General features: G+C 33.7%; 1 protein-coding gene across 2 annotated transcripts; it reads right to left on the reverse strand.

Annotated features, from left to right (window-relative positions):
* Positions 1–1,177: 1,177 nt before the first annotated feature.
* On the reverse strand, positions 1,178–19,390 carry PAK1IP1 (PAK1 interacting protein 1). Of its 2 annotated transcripts, none has more exons than XM_051970700.1 (10): positions 19,229–19,390; positions 15,270–15,432; positions 14,127–14,247; positions 13,957–14,031; positions 13,190–13,242; positions 12,027–12,172; positions 11,822–11,919; positions 7,190–7,289; positions 5,097–5,232; positions 1,178–4,611 (listed from the first exon to the last, which is right to left on the reverse strand). In XM_051970700.1, exons 1-10 carry the CDS (start codon positions 19,310–19,312, stop codon positions 4,418–4,420), a joined length of 1,170 nt encoding a protein of 389 aa, XP_051826660.1. In that variant the 5' UTR covers positions 19,313–19,390; the 3' UTR covers positions 1,178–4,417. The 2 variants fall into 2 exon arrangements, with proteins under 2 accessions (XP_051826660.1, XP_051826659.1); XM_051970699.1 differs by having other exon boundaries at positions 1,178–4,614; positions 19,229–19,379.
* Positions 19,391–19,607: the final 217 nt, after the last annotated feature.

The following is a 19,607-nucleotide window of genomic DNA, read 5'->3' on the forward strand; positions in this document are numbered from 1 at the left end:
AGCAGCCTGACCTAAGGTGTCTATAGAGTAGAGGAAGGAGGAACCAGGAAATGAAGAGGATTTCCTAAGGTGAGTGATGTAGAATACAGAAGAGAGGCAGAAGGACCAAACTATCTCATGGATTACCCATAATCATACAGGTAAACTGTGCTGGATAGAGAGAACCTGAATAAAAATCTCTCTTTTAAACAGAGAAATCGACCAAGAAGGTCATGAAAAATATATGGAAGAATAACTAAGTCTTCCAAATGAAACTAGAGTATGCTGAACAAGTATTATTACAATAATAATTAGCATTATTTTTGCCTTTATTGTTGTTTGCTTGCTTTTTTCTTTCTCTTTTTTTCTCTTTTCATCTTGTGCAGCATGATGAATTTGGAATTGGTTATGTTTAACCATCATTGGACTACTTGCTGTCTAATGAAGGAGGAGGGGAAAGAGAAGGGGAAAAATTTGAAACACAAGGTTTTGCAAGGGTGAATGTTGAAAATTATCTATGCATATATTTTGAAAAATAAAGAGCTATTATTTTAAAATTAAGCCAATTAGATTCCAGAAAAAAATAGAATTTATCTAGTGCTTTAAAGTTTGTAAAGTGCTTTATTAATATTTTATGTTCTCATTACCTTTAGAACTCACAAGATCAAAGGTTCCAGTCTCCACCTAAAAAGGAAAAACAGAAAAAAAATGCAAAGAACAAAAGCTGAGATCTCTCTCTTGGCCAAAGGACCTCAGGGAAAAAAACCCATAGTTTCGCTCCTTAAAAGTATGATCTCTCACCTGATACTACAAGCAAAGGTGTCAGTTAAACCCATAGAAATGGAGCAGCTGAAAAAGAGGAATGGTGCAATCTATTTAAGCCTCTTAGATGCCTTCATAATCAACCAAAGAGCTTCCCATTTTCTGTGTTATAAGCCATCCACAGCCACATACAAAATGTCTACATATTTGTACAATTTGTACAACTTGTCTACAAATGCTCCAGTCTCTCTATTCTTTACACATCCATCATAATTCCTGGAAGAAGACTCCCAGCTGTTTTATATGGTGATATTACCTCAGGCACTATGCCAAACTCATAATGAAAAATCCATTAACCAACTTTCAACTTCCTCAAAGAAATGATTCTTACCAAAAACAAAGTAAACACTTTACAAATAACTCAAATCACAAATACTCTATTTAGAAAAATATAGTAAATTTTATTAAAGAAACAATAGATATTTAAATAATTAAATATAAAAACAGTACAAAAGATATTAAAACATGTTTAATGGGAAAATGTGCAACTTTTAGATTTCAAATTGAAACAAGGGCTGATCTAAGAATTGGAACTCAGTCTCTCAAACATTCCTCACCCCTTTATAATCAGATTCTAGGGCTTCACAGACTATTATTTTAATTATCAGGAAGGAGTAGGTGCAGAATACATTGCACTCTTTTCCTTCTTGCTGAAGAATTGATAATCAAAACATTACCATTGCTTGACCAACCATGACTCAGAGAATGAGAAAACTTTTGCCTAAAACATGAAACCAAGGTATACAAAATGCAACTTTTAGACATGGCTAATGTAGGGATTTGTTTTGCTTGATGTTACATGGATTTTCTCTTCTTTTTTTCTCTATTTGAGGGAAATAGTTTTTTAATTGCAAAAAAATTTTTTTTAAATCATTGTTTCAGAAAAATAACTGTTTGGACATGTATACTTATATTGTATTTAATTTATACTTTAACATATTTAACATGTATTGGTCAACCTGCCATCTCGGGGAGGGGATGGGGGGAAGGAGGGAAAAAATTGGAAGAAAAGGTTTGGCAATTGTCAATGCTGTAAAATTACCCATGCATATAACTTGTAAATAAAAAGCTATAATAAAAAAAAGTATTAAAAAAATAAAGTATAATAAATTCAACAACAACAAAAAAAATCATTGTTTTGCATAGCTTCACATGTGGCTTCTTAATGGAATTTAGGAGTGGGGAAAAGGGAGAGAATCGGAACCCAAGTTTTTTTTTTTTGTTGTTGTTTTTTTTTAATGTAAAAAAGTTGTTCTAAATATACTGGGGGAAATATTAAATAAATATGATTTTAAAAATATTATCATTGCTACTGAGGGCAAGACAACCTACTGCCCCATGACTTCAAATCAGATGTCATTTTGTATATACTTTTTAATTTTCTGTCCTCAGTTACATTCTAATGGATGAAGACTACACATAAAGAGGAGGTGAAAAGGGAAGAACAGTAGTATGAATGTAGAGATGGTCAGAAGTAACACAGAGGCCTAGTCCTAACAGAGAGTGAATGCTTGAATGCTCATCTTTCAGAGCCCAGAATCCCAGGGGCAAAATTCAAGGTCCACAGGGGAGAAAGATGAAAATGATAGCTACAAGTGGTGTAATGAAGGGATGAGATGGTCAGGAGTTCCTTATATAAAAAAAATCACAGGTCCAGGTTCTATTCCCTCATCCCTGACACTTATTACAGTACATGGCTTATAATCGGTGTTGAACATTAATGCTTGGTGAACTGAGCAAAATTTAATTGCATTCATATTAATGTCCATATTGTCTCTACCAACACAAGGATACCGCCTCATCTTACTGAAATGGAAACTATAAGTGATGAGGTTTTGCTATAAAATTCAGAATATTTGTTTCTAAATGTTACATACATGAACAATAGCTTGCTTTTTTTATAGAACAGCCAATTGGCAATGCATTTTCCTTGTAATACTATGAAGTAGATAGGAGCACTCCACAGATGAAGAAATGGGAGTGACCTATTCATTTCCATTGATAAAATTAAATTTAGTTGTACTATTTAAACATCATAGTACTAAGGACTTTAGTGGCAAGAACTTTTTCATGCTACAGAACATAAAGAGGATATGATGGAAGTTTTTTTTTTTTTTTTTTAAGATTGTAAGCTTTTAGAGCTATGTAGTTTTACAGATGAGAAAAATGAAACACACCTCTTGCACAACAGAATCCTTTAGATCACTTTGAGGCAAATGCTCTGATGGTGCTTATCTAAGCCATTCTCTAGTCACAATGGATACTTACTATATAAATAGATATACTTTCTGCATTAATAGTGTCAAATATAAACATACTTTGGAAAACAAAAACAAAGAGATATAAACAGTCATAATTTAAGCTTTTGTTTTAAAAAAAACTTTGAAGATTAATCAAAATAGTTAAATAGTAGTTAAGTAATAATCACTTAAAATTTTTCAAATATTATTAGAACTACATTGAAATTTGCCTCACCAATTTTCACTATAGGCCATTATTTCATATAATTCAAAAATTCTTTTATTTCATATAAAGAAAGGCCATTTTAGTGGATCTACCTATGTAAATGTAAATTACCTATTTACATAGGTAAATAGCCAAAGGTCTACTTGGTAATTCCACAATACTGAATCCACAGACTTGTATTGCTTTGCAAAATTTCTTCTGTGTATCTTGTCAGCAAACACCAGCATTAACCCTATCCTCACAATAAACTTTCACTTCTTAATCCCCTATGAACTCTTATGTATGGTATAACTTCCCATCTTTGGAGAAGTTGAGTCTATTGATTAAAGCCCCAAACTCATGGAAGATGTAGATTGAAATTTCAGATACTATATAGGTTGCCATCTTTTTCAGACTTTATTCCTGCCACTTTTATCCTTTTAACATGTAATTTAATATTTGCAAATCCCAGTATTTATTTTACTCACATAACATGATGTCCTATGCATAAAAAAGGAGATAATTATTCAATTATCTCATTACTTAAACCTTTCCTTAAAAGGAAAAAAAGTTGTAACTCACATTTAATACATTTTTTATTTAATTACTTCCTTGTTCATTTCTATAGGCTTCAAGTATTTGGTTCTCTGTACATTTGCATTGAGCACTCTTTTCTTAACTTTGCTATTTCAACGAGCAGAATGTATACTGTGTGTCATCATCTTTACTGAGAATACTGAATCACATGTTAACTAAGATTTGCTTCCATTCTTGGTAGAATTGATGAAAACAACATTTTAAATGTTAGCTTTCCAACATCGTTTAGAAACTTTTTCAACTTTTTTTAAAAACAATTTTACAACTTTTAAAAAATATTTTTCCCACCACACTGATAAAATCTATCTCTATTAATTTTACATTTGAACTTGAAAAGAATAGGATTAGAACTTCTGAAAAGATTATAAATTCAAACCTTATTTACTTTATATAAAAATATCATATAGTTTGTTACATTATAGACATTCAACAAAGAAAGACCTTTAGAATATGTTTTCATATATGTACCACATGAATTTCATATGTAGAAATTCTTTATTTTTACTAAAAAAATAAAATTAGGCAAAATTGAGAAATGATTCCATTACAAAAACTTTCTTGAATTTTCAAAGATTTATTCGGTGATTTGTGCCTTTTTTCTTTTCTTCTTTTCTATTATACCTCCCAATTTTCTTTTCTTGGCTGACGGTACATTTTCTGCTTTTGTTGGTTTTTTACTTTCCTTAGTACAACCAAATTTCTTGGACTGTTTCTGTTTTCCTGCTGACTCATCAGATTTTAGGGAGTTAGTTGTGAATTCTTGTTCTTCTTCTGAAACACAACAAAAGTGACAATGAAGAAAGTTTTTTTTCCCCCCAAACACCAATAATAAGGAAATAATAAATAATGAAATGGAGAATAGATAAATCAATTTCTCATCTAAAGCACAATATCTGAGTCCATAACACTCAAAATTCATTTGTTCTCTGAACAGTATTCTCCACTACAAGGAATTGTGATATACAATAACAAAAAAATAAGGGATTCTGGGAAGTGAGGTCCCAGACCTGGTCCTCCTCTTGTTCTCTTCCTTACCAAGACTCAGTAGCTTTACACCTCTAAAATTAAAATTGTTATTGTGACTTTCCTAATAATCGGGGAACAGCAAGCAGCAAATTGTAGCCAAGGACAAACACTGGGAAATACAAGGCACATCTAGCAAAACTCTAAACATAGAAGTATACACCTTTTAGAACCACTGTAAAAAATAAATGAAAATTTTAAATGTAATACAAGTGATCAACATCAATTACCAGGAGAAAGGACTGCAGCTGTAGGAGGTTGATCTTCAACATCTGCTTTAAAATCTGTAACTTTGTCAAGCCACACCCCAAGGCAGGTGAGTCTGGCTTTAGTATTTACTTCACATAGTAAGGATGGAGGAGTCTTCTGAAGTGGGAAAAAAAATTGAAAATGTTAATTTAGAATTATTTTAATGAAATTGAGACTTTACATTGAATCTATTAAGAAAACTTTAAGATTTCATGCCATAAACAGAATTAACTTCAAAAGTTCTTTTGGTTTTTATTTTAGTATTATAACCTGTATAATTATAAAAGGTAAAAACCTCATAATAAAGTAGTAAAACATAGATACAAGTCCTGAAACACAACAATCTAGTAATAAAGCATGACAAATTATGATTTCAAAACTTTGACTACTAAGTGCAAATCAATTCATTTTATGGAGTTGTTATTGGGAACAAAATCACCATCAAAAGAAAAGACTTTGATTCCATCATTGCAGTTGTTCGTAAAGTATTGTTACATGACATGCAAAATTACTATAAATTACACATACACACTATGTATGTGAAAACAGTTTACAAACAAAACTTACTATGTCAGGATTTTAAAGACTATGGCCCTGACTACCCACTCACTATATACCATTCACTTTTCTGCCCCTGGTTTCATGCTAGATAGTGCAGTGGACAGAGCAAAGTCAGAGAAACCTGGTATAAATCCATTCAGACATTTACTAGCTGTGTGACTGGGCAACTAACTTAACCTCCATTTGCCTCAATTTTCTTAACTGATTAACAGTCCCCTATGTACCAAGGTTGTTGTGAGGATCAAATGAAATAATATTTGTAAAGTGCTTAGCATAGTGCTTGTTTGGCACGAAGCTGTTGTTATTTTTCCTTTCTATCTCAAAGATAAAGAATTTAAAATCTAGCTCAATGACAAAAAAAAATGAGTGAGATGGGATGTATTTAAAAGACCACAAATAGCAACCTGGAATTGCTAAAATGTAAATTTGGAAAAAAAAAAAACCTTCCTAAGATAAAAAAATCAAGTCCCCACCTCATTTCACACATCCAGATATTTCCTTCAGAAAAGTTTTTATTCAAAATCACTGTAGTTTGTAATGGTGCATAATAGAGTTTATAAGTGGAAAGGGACCTGAAAAGTCACTTAATCTCTTATATTAAAGATAAGCAAAACGGAAGGCAGGAGAAGTGACTTGCCCAAGATCACGCAGTAGCTTTTCTAACACTTCTTGAACGAAAAGTATTAGGCTACATACAATTCCAAAAAGGCCCAAATATCTCAGATAGTAGCAAAAACAGACTTTGAATTCAGGTCCACATACTTAAAATGTTTCTCTTTGTCTCTGGCTAACACTATTAATGAAAACTTATTATTCTTCTCTGAATTTTAAAAAGGAATCAAGTTTATCTTAATTCACATTTGGGCCACCAATGTAAAAAATGTCAAAAACCATACAGTAATAGAACAATTCAGATGGAAGTCCATTTCGCTTCCCAACAATCCAATTCATAGCTGTTTTTGATATTAGCCATAATGTTTCATATTTGCTGAACACTTTATTACAGTGCTTTCCTATCCCATTTAAGCCTTATGACCAACCTGACAAGTGGGACAGGCATGGATGTCCCTATATCAGGTTTGAAAATTGTGTTCCCTATGTCTTAAAGAGTTTCTAAGCTCTCTACAGAAGTAAACGTGTAAGTCATTCTCACATACACATTCATATAATCCCTATTACCCTCTCCCCCTAAAACACACACCAGTAAGAGTCAATTTTCTGGATTTAGATCTATTAAAAAAAAAATCATCAATAAAAGCTTTTGTTAGTATACCTGACTGTCATTCTAGACAGATGCCTATCTATAAGCCTGGCTTTATGGGGATTATCACTATTTATTAGATAAGGAAACTAAGGTTTCAATAGGTACTCTGGTTATCCAAAGCCAGAAGGCTATCAAGAATTAAAATTCAAACTCTGGTCCATGGGCAAAATAAGGAGAAAATTAATAACCAAAACTGCAGTGACCATCCTATTACAATGATGTATATTTGAATTATGCTAGTGTACTGACCTTATTTGATTTATATCTCCACATTTTGATGAAGCCATCACTGGATGCTGTAACAATAACATGATGCTCTGGGACATCAAAGCTGCAAATATCTTTTACTCTAGAAGAGAAAATTAATCTGATGACAAAGAGCTCCTCAAGAGCCATATTTGAGTGAGGTAGGAGAGGGAGTCAAGACAAATATAACTGGAAAGTACTATAGAAATACAGAGTAAATATTTTAAAGAGTGTGGCAACAGGCCCTAAGAGAGCTCTGAAAGGTCTGTAGCTAAAGAAACCAGAGGATATGAGTTAGAGATCAGAGGAGAGAATTTCTGAGAGCACATCAATTGGGAGTTGCAGTGTGAGACAGAAAGAAGGCCTGTTTGGCTGGATTAGAGAGAATGGGCATGGCAGGAAGTGGAAAGGAAGAATATTAAAAAGATAGAAAAGATTGCAAAAGAGTTTTATATGGCAAAAGTCCTTGTATATGGTCCTAATGTTAAACAGGCCTTAGGGATTGTGACCTTCAGTGCTCTAGCCAACTTTTAAGATTTTAAATTGCAGAATCAGCTGATCTATAATTGGAAGAGAGTTTCCTCTCAAGAAAGCTTCCTATACTGATGACATCACGGGTCCATTTCCTATTCTCCTTGAGGAGTTTTCCCTAGATTTTCTTAGTAGTATTAGATTTTCCAAAATATGTTTGGAAATATGGTACTGAATTCAAAGATGAGAAGTAAAAGGCTATTATTCAGAAACTTCATATCAGTTTATCATGAATATTTTCTTCACGAAGAGAGTCAGAAAGTGCTGGATATGTTTAACAACATTAAAAATAAACTGACTATATCCATCAAATAGATAAATAAATAAATGAAACAAACAGATCAACTACTTCTTGACACATAAGCCACTTAAAACTCAATCCACCATGAATCTCATCAACAATGAAATGATTCAGACCAGTTCCAGTGATCTTGTGATGAAGAGAGCCATCTGCACCCAGAGAGAGAACTGTGGGAACTGTGTGTGAATCACAATATAGTACTTTCGCTCTTTCTGTTGTCATTTATTTGCATTTTGTTTTCTCTAATTTTTTTCCCTTTTTGATCTGATTTTTCTTGTGCAGCATGATATTTGGGAAAACATATTTAGAAGAAATGCACATGTTTAATAATAATAATAATTACTTGCTGTCTAGGGAAGGGTTAAGAAGGAAGGGAGGAAAAAAATTAAAACACAAGGTTTTATAAGAGTGAATGTTTGAAAATTATCCATGTATGTATTTTGAAAATAAAAAACTTTAATTAAAATAAAATAAAGTAAAACTTAGTCCATGTATATAGGCGAAACTCAAACTGGTTAAAGCAAAAGTTAAAATCTCCGCCATGTGGGGTTGTGAAATGAATCAACCATTCTGGAAAACAATTTGGTACTATACTCAAAGGGCTATCAAACTATGCATAACCTTTGATCTAGCAGTATGTCTACTGAGTCTATACTCCAAAGAGATCATAAAAAAGGGAAAAGGACTCACATGTGTAAAAATATTTGTAGCAGCTTTTTGTAGCAGTAAGGAAACTGAAACTGAGTGGAAGCCCATTAGTTGGGAATGGCTGAATAAGTTATAGTGTATGGTATGGTATAAGGTTTGGTATATGAATGCTATAGAATATTATTGTTCTATAAGAAACAATTGGAAGGATGATTTCAGAGAGACCTGAAGAGACTTATATGAGCTGATGCTAAGTGAAGTGAGTAGATGCTAAGAGAAGAGAGTGAAGTGATGGATGTGGCTCTTTTCGAAAATGAGGTGATTCAGGTCAATTCAAATAGACTTGATAGAGAGAGAGTTATCTGACTCCAGAAAGAGGACCATGGGGGCTAAATTGGATCACAACATAGTATTTTCACCTCTTTTGTTGTCTGCTTGCTTTTTTTTTTCTCAGTTTTTCCTTTTTTGATATGATTTTTTTGGTACAACATGATATGAAAATATTAAAAGAATTGTATATATTTAACCTATATCAGGTTGCTTGCTGTTTTAGAAAGAGGAAAGGTAAGAAAAGAAGAAAAATTTGGAATACAAAGTCTTACCAAAAAGAATGTTGAAAAATTATCTTTCCATATGCTTGAAGAAATAAAATACTACTGAAAAAAATTTTAAATTAAAAAAATTAAGAAAAAAGATTATGGGACATACACACACACACAAACACTATGTTAGGATAAAAGATAAGAATACTTGGTGAGTAATAACAAGAGTAATAACAAGGACAAGAGTAATATTTGTTTATATAAATGATTATGAATATGGAAAATGAAGAAAACCAACAATACTGACTCAGATTATCATGACTTCTTAGAAGACATATACCAGATGTGTAATAGTGACCAAAAGGAATCAGAAATCCCAAAGGCCAAAAATTATCCCCAATAAATACTCTGCCAAGAGAGATATGGCAGACAAGGAAAAAATGTTGGATTAAAGTACAAGCTTTTTGCAAACTACCCCAGAAAACATTGGTGATGGAGAATTACAAGCACTGTCATTTCATAAAATAGCAAAAAGCACTAGAAAACTGGACAAGAGAAAGTTTGGCTTGAGATGGGATGAAATCCATGTCTAAAAGAATTTACACATGAAACTGAGAGAACTGCAAACGTATTACAGCTTCTAAAACAATACATTCTTATCACTGGTGACTAAAACTATCATCCTCCTCAGATTCCATCTTCTATATACCAAATGCTTACTATTGTAATGACATATAAATAAAACATAAAAAAAGGAAGATTGGACAATCTGATGTACCTGACCAAATAAACAAAGATGGATGTGTGCAGAAAGTAACCATTTGAGAGTCACTGTAAATCAGTTTTTAAGATCTCAAAGACAACAATTCTAAACAAATAAGAAAGCATCACATAACGTATTATCCAAACCAAAAGCAATTATCAACCATATGCCTACTTCTTTTCTCTAAAATCTTTAAGACTATACAGAACCAAGTGACTCTTAATGAAAATACATGAGATACCTGGGGAAAATTTTACTCTATTTTCTACAGCAGATTATAATTCTATCATCACAGACTTGACAAATATTGAGAGACTAAGATCCCAGTGTTCAAAAACAGATTCCAAAAACCATCTGACTTGACAGAACACAAACCATCTTTAAAGCCTCATCTCATAGGCATTTTTAAGAGTTGAAGCTAGATATAGCAACCAGAATTACTCTATTATTATTAATCTCTCAGTATCAACACAACATGAAGACTTAAAAAAGGAGACATTAGCTTGCCAAAAAGTGTTTGTCAGACTCATGGAAGACATATCCTGTGTAAATAGAAGAGATACTTCCTATAAATCACTAGGTTCTCTGAATGCTACCCTTTACAGAAAATGTAGTAATTGCTTTCAGCTGTGATGTAACAAGAAGGCATACTCAAAGAGATTCTTATCATTCAAAAGACTAACCTGATAAAACATGTTAGAAAAACCAAGTGGATGAAAACAATATCTTGCAAATTATGACACATAACTGAAGAGGTATGATGAACTGGACCTAAAATTGGAAAAAAGAGTAAGAGCTAGCTAATTTTTTGGAAATTGTTCTGTGCTTACAATAATTCCCAAATTGTTCCCCGCCATAAAAGCCCAATTATAGGCTGTGAATCATGGAACATTAATCTCAGATTAATCTTTCAGTTTTGAAACCAATCCAAACAACATAGGAAAGACACATGGTGAATGAGAGCAGACACTTATTTTCTTTTCTTCCCTATCTCAGGTTGTGCAGAAGCTTTATCCAGTTTATAGGTCTTACCTCACTACTGACTAGCATGAGCTTTAGTCTGCTCCATTGACTTAAGTCAATTTTATTTTCCTTAGGAATCTTGGTAGCCCCCTTCTTCTGGGGGCTTATCTTTACTGGAGCTGGACTTAATGAGGAAGATATTCAATTAGCTTTAGCCCACTGCAGCTTAGAATTCCCAAACTCAAGTGATCCACAAGCCTCAGTAACAAGGACTGAGGCAAAGACACATTGCCAATGCTGAAAAACTGGCATCAAGGAAAGCATGGTTGACCAGAAAAATGGAAAATAGGGAAGGAATCATAAAACAAAAGTGAAAAAAACAGCCGAGTAGTCCTAGATCTACACTGGTACCCTCGAAATATTAATGAAGATCAGAAGAAGGGCTCCTGCAAGCAAAATTTCACTGGAAAACTTCTAGAATGGATGTTATCTCCTTGCCTGATCTGTGTCATTGATCTATTTTCCAATCAGAACCAAATTAGTTTTAATAATAACTAATCAGACATCTAGAATGGGTCATTTCATTCTTTTTTCATTGATGCTCTTGATTTTATAGATTTTTTTTTCCCTTTGTTTCTCCAAATAACTGCTATGTTATTTGCTCTAAATATCCACCATTAATTCTGGTAGCACTGTCATTTTTATTATATCAACATAACCTAGTTATGAACAATGATTCTAGGCCCAGTAATCTATCACCTGTGCCACCTTGCTGCCCTTATGTATATGTGTATGTATATGTGAATATGTATGCATTTAAGTGTAAACACAGACACTTATACAGGAAGGGAAAAAAGAAATAAGCTTAAGTAGTAAGAAGAAAATACCTGTTTTCATGAGCCTTAAATTCACAGAGACATTTTAGTGAATCACAGTCAAACAACCTTACAATTTCTTCATCTCCAGCCACAGCAAGTATGGAATCCTAAGAAGAATCAAAAACAAGAAAATGTACCTAAGTATTGAACGAACACACACATACGCGCGCGCAAAGAAACACACACAATTCCATTGTTAGTTTTATGTACTTACTGAAATAAATGTAACAGAAGAAATTCTTTTGCCAGTGGTGATGGTACCGGTAATGGAAGCAGTTTCAAGTTGGTAGATGTCTATCTTGTTTACTATGACAACTATATACTTCTCTCCACTAGGGGACCATTCAACTATGTGAGCATCTACAATTTTAAAAATAATTTTAAAAAATTTGTCTAATTGTCTAATAATTTATCTGATAAATAAAAATCACAAAAAAGCAATAAAAAATATTTATTTCTGCAAACTTTACTATGAAAGTTAGGAAAATAGAGGACCAAAGTAACTTCATAGATTTAGAGCTGAAAGGGACCTAAAAGGTCATCTGATTCAACAGCCTCTTTTTACACAGGAGGAAAATGAGGCTCAAAAGTAAAACTGATTTGTCCAAAATCACTAGGTGCTGCCAGATAAAAGAACTAGGATTAGAACTCAGATCCTCTGATTCTCAATCCAGAACTCTCTACACTGTACCATACTGCTTCCTTTTATCTTCATATATAATTTTTCACATAAAATTCCCAATCTGGTAAAAGTTACTTTAACTACACATAAACATAATCTGTCAACATAAAATCAAGATCCATTTCCTAATAGATTAGTTAAAATATTCAAAGCTTTTTTTGTTAATAGTTGCAAAAAATCTGGAAGTTGAAGCCCATCAATGAGATATCTGCATAAATCATGATATGTGAATACAAATGAATATTTTTTCCAACTTTGGATCTATGGTCCTCTTGTTCCATTAAGAAACTAATGCAAGAAATTCAGAGATTCAGGGGAAAACTTGCACAAAGTGATGAAAAACAAAGTTAAGAATCGAAGAAAAAACTTAGTCTTGTTTGTAATATGGTAAACAAAAGCAACTTTAAAAGGTATACAAATTCTGATTAGCTGCAATGTTTAATATCAGTGCCGGAGATGATGAAACATAACTCTCTTTTTTATAGAAATGAGAGATTATATGGATATGAAATAATATACACATGGTGACATTGCTTGATACATCTACTATTTTTACTTAAATATTTTTCTTTGTTTCAAGAGAAGGTTCAATTGGAAAAGGCCAAGAATTGCTATTAAGCAGAAATGACTATTATAAATACAAAAGGCAAAATAAAATTTAAAAAACAAAAACATTTTGCCAACAGAATACTTACTTTGTTTTATGTTTTTTATGAATGCTGATCTTCCTTCAATAAGATTCCATGTTCTGTAAAACAAAGTTTTTTAGTAATATAATCAGTATGATTACCAACTAATACTAAACAAATACTCAGTGTTTGCATGATGCTAACAGGAAGCTAAATCAATGAAGTGTTAATTAAAACAAACACAGAGAAAATAATATCTCATTTTGTTAAAAACATTTCATTTTGGTGATTTACATCAAGGCTTCTAAAAATTTTTCCACTCACAACCTCTTTTTGCCCAAGAAGTTTTTACATGACTTTGACTTACAGGGTACATTTACTGATAATAAATCATAATTTTACCACCCCCATATTCAGTTATGAGATCCCATATGGGGTTGCGACCCATAGTTTAAGAAGCTGGGATATAGATGACCCACAATGTTCTCTACCCCATAATATTATGATTTAACAGTGTATTAATTCAATGCCACAGGAAAATTTTAATATGAGGGATCCAGAATCCATCATCATTTTTAATGTATATTCACAAAAACATGCTATTATGTGTTTTCATCCAAGAGTGATGCTCCCATTTTTAAGAGCTAATTATTTTATAAAATTTTTCTTTATATGAATATATCTTTAAAAGATTAATAGCTTTGACACAGAAAACAAAGAAAAGCACCCAACTAAGTCAGTAAAATGTGCTACAGTAAAAGTTCTTGTTTTGCTTGGAGATCAATGACTAATTCAACTACTGCTAACTAAAAATTTGGTTAACTATTGCTTACCGTAATGTCTTGTCTGTTCCCACTGATAGTGCCAATTTGCCAGATGGATGAACAGAAAGAGAAGTCACATGTCCCCTTAAAAAAAAAAAAAGAGGGGGAACTATAGTTCAGCATCCAATTTTAGTTACCATGTTAAGAATTTTAATGGAGGGAAAGAGGCTCAGACTCACTTATGTGCTTTAATAGACTTCAAGCAGTCCCATCTCTTTGCATCCCAAACACAAATTAGTCCATCTTCTCCTCCACTAATTAAGTGCCCATTACCAAAGAATTTCAAACAATTTATTGTGCCTATCAACAAAAAGAAAGTCAAAGTTGCCACAATTACATTATTGCTATACTTTTAAACTGAAAATTCCATTTTATGTTAGTTATACACATGAAAAGCTACCAGTTTAGCTCTGTTAAAGTGGAAAGTCTTAATTTGGACAGTTAAATATTTCATCCATCAGTATGTTTAATTCAAATATGCTGATTTGACACTTTTAAATTTAAACAGCAACTCAGTGTATTATAGTAGAAGGTTATTAGATTCAGTCAAAGGTTCAACTCCTTCCTCTTCTATTTAGTTGTCTATTTCCCTTTGGCAAGTCATATCTCTCTGGGATTCAGTTTCCTCATCCTATAAAAATGAAGGTGCTGGTATAGGTGACCTCTATGTTCTCTTTCAGTTTCAAATATACAATTCTATACTGGTTTCTCCCAATGTGGTTGTGGTTATGTATTGTTCCAAACATAAGTGACTTTGTTTTCTCACTGTTACCTCATTAACACTTTAAATGAATTCAGAGCTATGGTCTTATAAGCAATACCTTCCAAATTAAAGTGGCTAGATAGAGAGAATGCTAGACCTGAAGTCAGAAAGAATCAAATTAAAATCCTGACTCAAACATTTGGGCGAGTCACTTGATTTCCTGAATTATAAAAAAAAGTATAACAATAGAACTTCTCTCCCAGGGGCATTATGAGGATTAAATGAAATAACATAGTTAAAGCATGTAAAAATCCTGAAGGCTTTATGTAAATACTATTATTATTCCAAGTGAACCAAACTATCACAGATAGTCTGACATAGACAAAGTAATTTGTGCACAAAAGGTTAGATATATAAAACATAAATACTAAGATGTCTGCTAATTCCAAATGTTGATTCCAAAGCATACAACCACGTTGATTTTGTTACTTTCTTGAACACTTCATGTTAGGTAAACTAATAGTTCTATTGCATATTTTAATGATGAGGTATTGATATATATACGTAAATACAACACAAAATACCAATATAGTCACTGTAAAAGATAGAATTTCCTTACCATTATGATGTAGCAATGCTCCATGTTCTACCTTTTTTTTCATGTCATAGATGTGAATTGTTTCATCTTTGCTTCCGGTGACCACAAAACGATTATTTACAGCCACTGCTGACAAGGAGGCAGCATGGCCGTGGTGAGTAAAATCAGCCACAGGAGTCCATTTCTGAAAGTGAATAAGACAGATTCTAAAGTCACAATCACAACACATGTTAATGGTTATATTGATTAATTCTACAAGGAAATAGATTATTTCCAATAACCAATAGAAGCTGTAAATGAATCCTGTTATAGAGGTAGAAAAAAAATCAATGAGTACAATCACTGGACAAGCAAAAATTGAGAACCAAAGGCCAGCATGTCATCTGAAAAGCTGGAGGACAAAATATGCTACTAATGCAATCTCTTCATCATACTTAATTACTCTCTGGCTATCATTTCTATCTCTTGTCCATTCCAATCTTGGACTCTGTCCCTAATGTAGCTTTGATAGGTGAGCTTTAATCTTTTCTTACCCCAAACTAGGTTCCCACAAAACTTCCATTTTGTTATCTTACATAAACTATTCCCTTTACAGCTGCCCTTGATATGTTAACTTTCCTTCTTAGAGTGTAAGCTCTTTGAGGGAAAGATTTGTCTTGATTTCTTGCATTTATAACCTCAGATCTCAACACAGTACCTGGAACATAGTATGTGCTTAATATATGTTCTAATTATCTACTTATGAATAATTCATCTATACATATTTCCATATTTATCATGCTGCACAAGAAAAATCAGATCAAAAATGAAAAAAAAAAAGGAAAGAAAACAAAAAGCAAGCAAACAACAAAAAAAGTGAAAAAACTATGTTGTGATCCACATTCAGTCTCCATGATCCTCTTTTTGGATGTAGATGGCTTTTTCCATCACAAGTCTATTAGAATTGGCCTGAATCATATCAATGTTGAAAAGAGCCACATCCATCAGAATTGATCATCACATAATCTTGTTGTTGCTGTTGGCAATGTTCTCTTGGTTCTACTCACTTCACTTAACTGATTTTCATATCTCTTTAGGACTCCCTAATATCATTCTACTGATCGTTTCTATAGAACAATAATATTCCATAACATACATATACCATAACTTATTCAGCATCCACTCAGTTTCCAGTTTCTTACCACTACAAAATGGGCTGCAACAAACATTTTTGCACATGTAGCTCCTTTTACCTTAATGATCTCTTTGAAATACAGGCCCCTGCTGGACCAAAAACTATACACAATTTGATAGTCCTTTGGGCATAGCTCCAAATTGTTCTCCAGAACAGCTGGATCAGTTCACAACTCCACCAACAATGTAGTAGTGTCCCAGTTTTCACACATCCCTCCTGTCATCTTAGCCAATCTGAGAGGAGGGTAATAGTACCTCAGAATTGTCTTTAATTATCTATTTATCTAAGTAATGTTCCCAAACACCATTAGATTTGTGAATATTAGAGCTGTATGGAGGTTACAATCATATCGATTACACATACTCTAAGGGAATGATGAGATCTATCAATAACAAATGTCTTGATAGCAAGGATGATGCTTAGAAGTTAACCTATCAGTACTGAGGCAATGTTCACTACCATACAATTTTTCCTCATTGAGACTGACAGAGAATGATTTAATTAAAAAGCACTTTAATGTTTATAAAAAAAACTTTTAAAACATCATTTTATTTGATTCCCTCAACCATTCTATAAAACAAGATCCAAGCATTAAAGTTACATGGCTACAAAGGGGAAGTTAGATTCCAAAAATACATCTTAGGACTCAACTATCATGACCTCGTACTCAACTTCTGTCATAAGAACACTCAAAGTTTCTGTAAAGTAACCTGAAATAATTGAAAGCAGATAAGATGAGGGGAATACTTTTGTGATAAGCAACTTCAAATAATGAACATATTTCTTTTCCAGATGGGGTACTTGAGCCAGCATGGCTAAACATAAGGTCCACAACAGAACACTAACCATGGACAGCACCCAAAACTACTAAATCAACAATTTATTTAAAAAGGACTCTAAAATTTCTAATACAATGTCCTACAAAAGCACCATGAGATAGATACTACAAATAATATCACCACTACTTTGCAAATATTGTAATACAGGCTGAGAAAAGTTAAATGACTTATGCAAGTCACACTAAGATAATTTTAAGCAGTGATGAAAGGCAAATAAAAGAGTGAGAGGGCATGGTCTAAAAGTGGAGTTCTGCGAATCCAGCCATTCTGGAGAGCAATCTGGAATTATGCCCAAAAAGTTATCAAACTGTGCATACCCTTTGATCCAGCAGTGTTTCTATTGGGCTTATACCCCAAAGAGATACTAAAAAAGGGAAAGGGACCTGTATGTGCCAAAATGTTTGTAGCAGCCCTATTTGTAGTGGCTAGAAACTGGAAAATGAACGGATGCCCATCAATTGGAGAATGGCTGGGTAAATTGTGGTATATGAATGTTATGGAATATTATTGCTCTGTAAGGAATGACCAGCAGGATGAATATAGAGAGGCTTGGAGAGACCTACATGGACTGATGCTAAGTGAGATGAGCCGAACCAGGAGATCATTATACACTTCGACAACGATATTGTATGAGGATGTATTCTGATGGAAGTGGATTTCTCTGACAAAGAGACTTAACTGAGTTTCATTGGATAAATGATGGACAGAAACAGCTACACCCAAAGAAGGAATACTGGGAAATGAATGTGAACTATTTGATTTTTGATTTTCTTCCTGAGTTATTTTTACCTTCTGAATCCAATTCTCCCTGTGCAGCGGGAGAACTGTTCGGTTCTGCAAATATGTATTGTATCTAGGATATACTGCAACATAATTAACATATATAGGACTGCTTGCCATCTTGGGGGGAGGGGAGGAGGGAGGGAGGGGAAAAAATGAAACATAAGTGATTTCAAGGGATAATGCTGTGTAAAAATTATCCTGGCATGGATTCTGTCAATACAAAGTTATTATTAAATAAAATTAAATTTAAAAAAAATATAAAAAAAAATAAAAGAATAATAACTCAACCTGAAAAAAAAAATAAATAAATAAAAGTGGAGTTCTGGATCCTAAAGGTAGAACAATTGGATTCTAAAGGTAAAACAATGTCTGCTGATGACACGATTTAAGGGTATGACCATTTTTCTGTGTGATTGAGAGTGCTTTTTAACTCAGGTTATCTGACAGTTTTTGCAACACTGCTAGCAGCAGTTCAAGAAGCTCAAAACAAGGAGAGAAATCTAGCACCAAAAAAACTTGTAATAACATAAAGCGGTAAAAGAGTATGGCATGGGGTCGTATAAACTAAAAAGCATTATGAAAATCAAAGAGGAAGACATCCATGTGGACCTGTATAATTATAACTGGTGCAATGGGGGGACAGGGAATTGCAGAACTCAGAGAAGAAGCATTTAATAAATGCCAAACAGTATATAAGGGTCCCTAATAGCAAGGTTGATAGTAGATGCAACGATGTTTTGGCGACTACTAAAATTTCTAACTGAATGGTAGCTTTACGATTATCTGGACCTCGATTTCTCCACCTGTGGTATAGGAAAATTAATATTTGCACCCACTGGATTTTGTCAGCAAAAGCATTTGCCAATGTGAAGAAATTACAAAAACATCAAGTTCTGATTATTCTGGGGGGAACAGATTCTCCCCATTCGAGCTCTTCCACCAGAACTATAGGCGATCTCCTTCCTCCTCACGTGAAACCCCAACTGGAGCAGGTCTTCAACAAGACTAAAGAGTTTAGGTCTCCTGCTCCCTGCCCCCTCCTCAGTCCATGTGCCCTCCAATTACATGATGTCAAGCGGAGGAGACAGTGCACATCTCAAACCCCGACTTCCAATCCCCGAACGCAGCTGCTCCGAGGCCCGAAGGACACAGCCCTGACTCTGAATGCGCTGTCCCACTCTCACCTCGCTCTTGTCGTTCGGACCGGGGTCCCTACACACCGAGAATCCGAAAAGAACTTGCTCGTAGCAGCCACAGACTAACTCCATACTGCAGCGCACGCGTCGCCTTTCCTTTTTCCTTCCGGAGCGCGAGGTCCGAGGGCGGAGCCAGTATGTGAATCACCACCACAAAATGCTAGGGTCCTTCTCCAGCCGGCGCTCCAGGATAACGTCACTGATAACGCACGGCTGTCTACCTATGCGCCTGTGTTTTAATGAACACCATTCCTCACTGCAATTCCATTGATTTTTCCTAGATAAAGTCAAGTAACTCAGAAAATAACAATTGAGAGAAAATGGGAAGCGTGGGAGTGGAGACAGAAGGTATTTCTAAGAGTTGGAC

Source organism: Antechinus flavipes, chromosome 1 (assembly GCF_016432865.1).
Source record: "Antechinus flavipes isolate AdamAnt ecotype Samford, QLD, Australia chromosome 1, AdamAnt_v2, whole genome shotgun sequence".
Lineage (NCBI taxonomy): Eukaryota > Metazoa > Chordata > Mammalia > Dasyuromorphia > Dasyuridae > Antechinus > Antechinus flavipes.

Coding starts and splice junctions, on each gene's coding strand:
- PAK1IP1 (XM_051970699.1), bottom strand. CDS start 19,312: ATGGAGTTAGTCTGTGGCTGCTACGAGCAAGTTCTTTTCGGATTCTCG. Junction 13,243..13,956: donor GGAACAGACAAGACATTACG/GTAAGCAATAGT, acceptor TTTGTTTTACAG/AACATGGAATCTTATTGAAG. Junction 4,615..5,096: donor AGCTGCAGTCCTTTCTCCTG/GTAATTGATGTT, acceptor GTTGTGTTTCAG/AAGAAGAACAAGAATTCACA.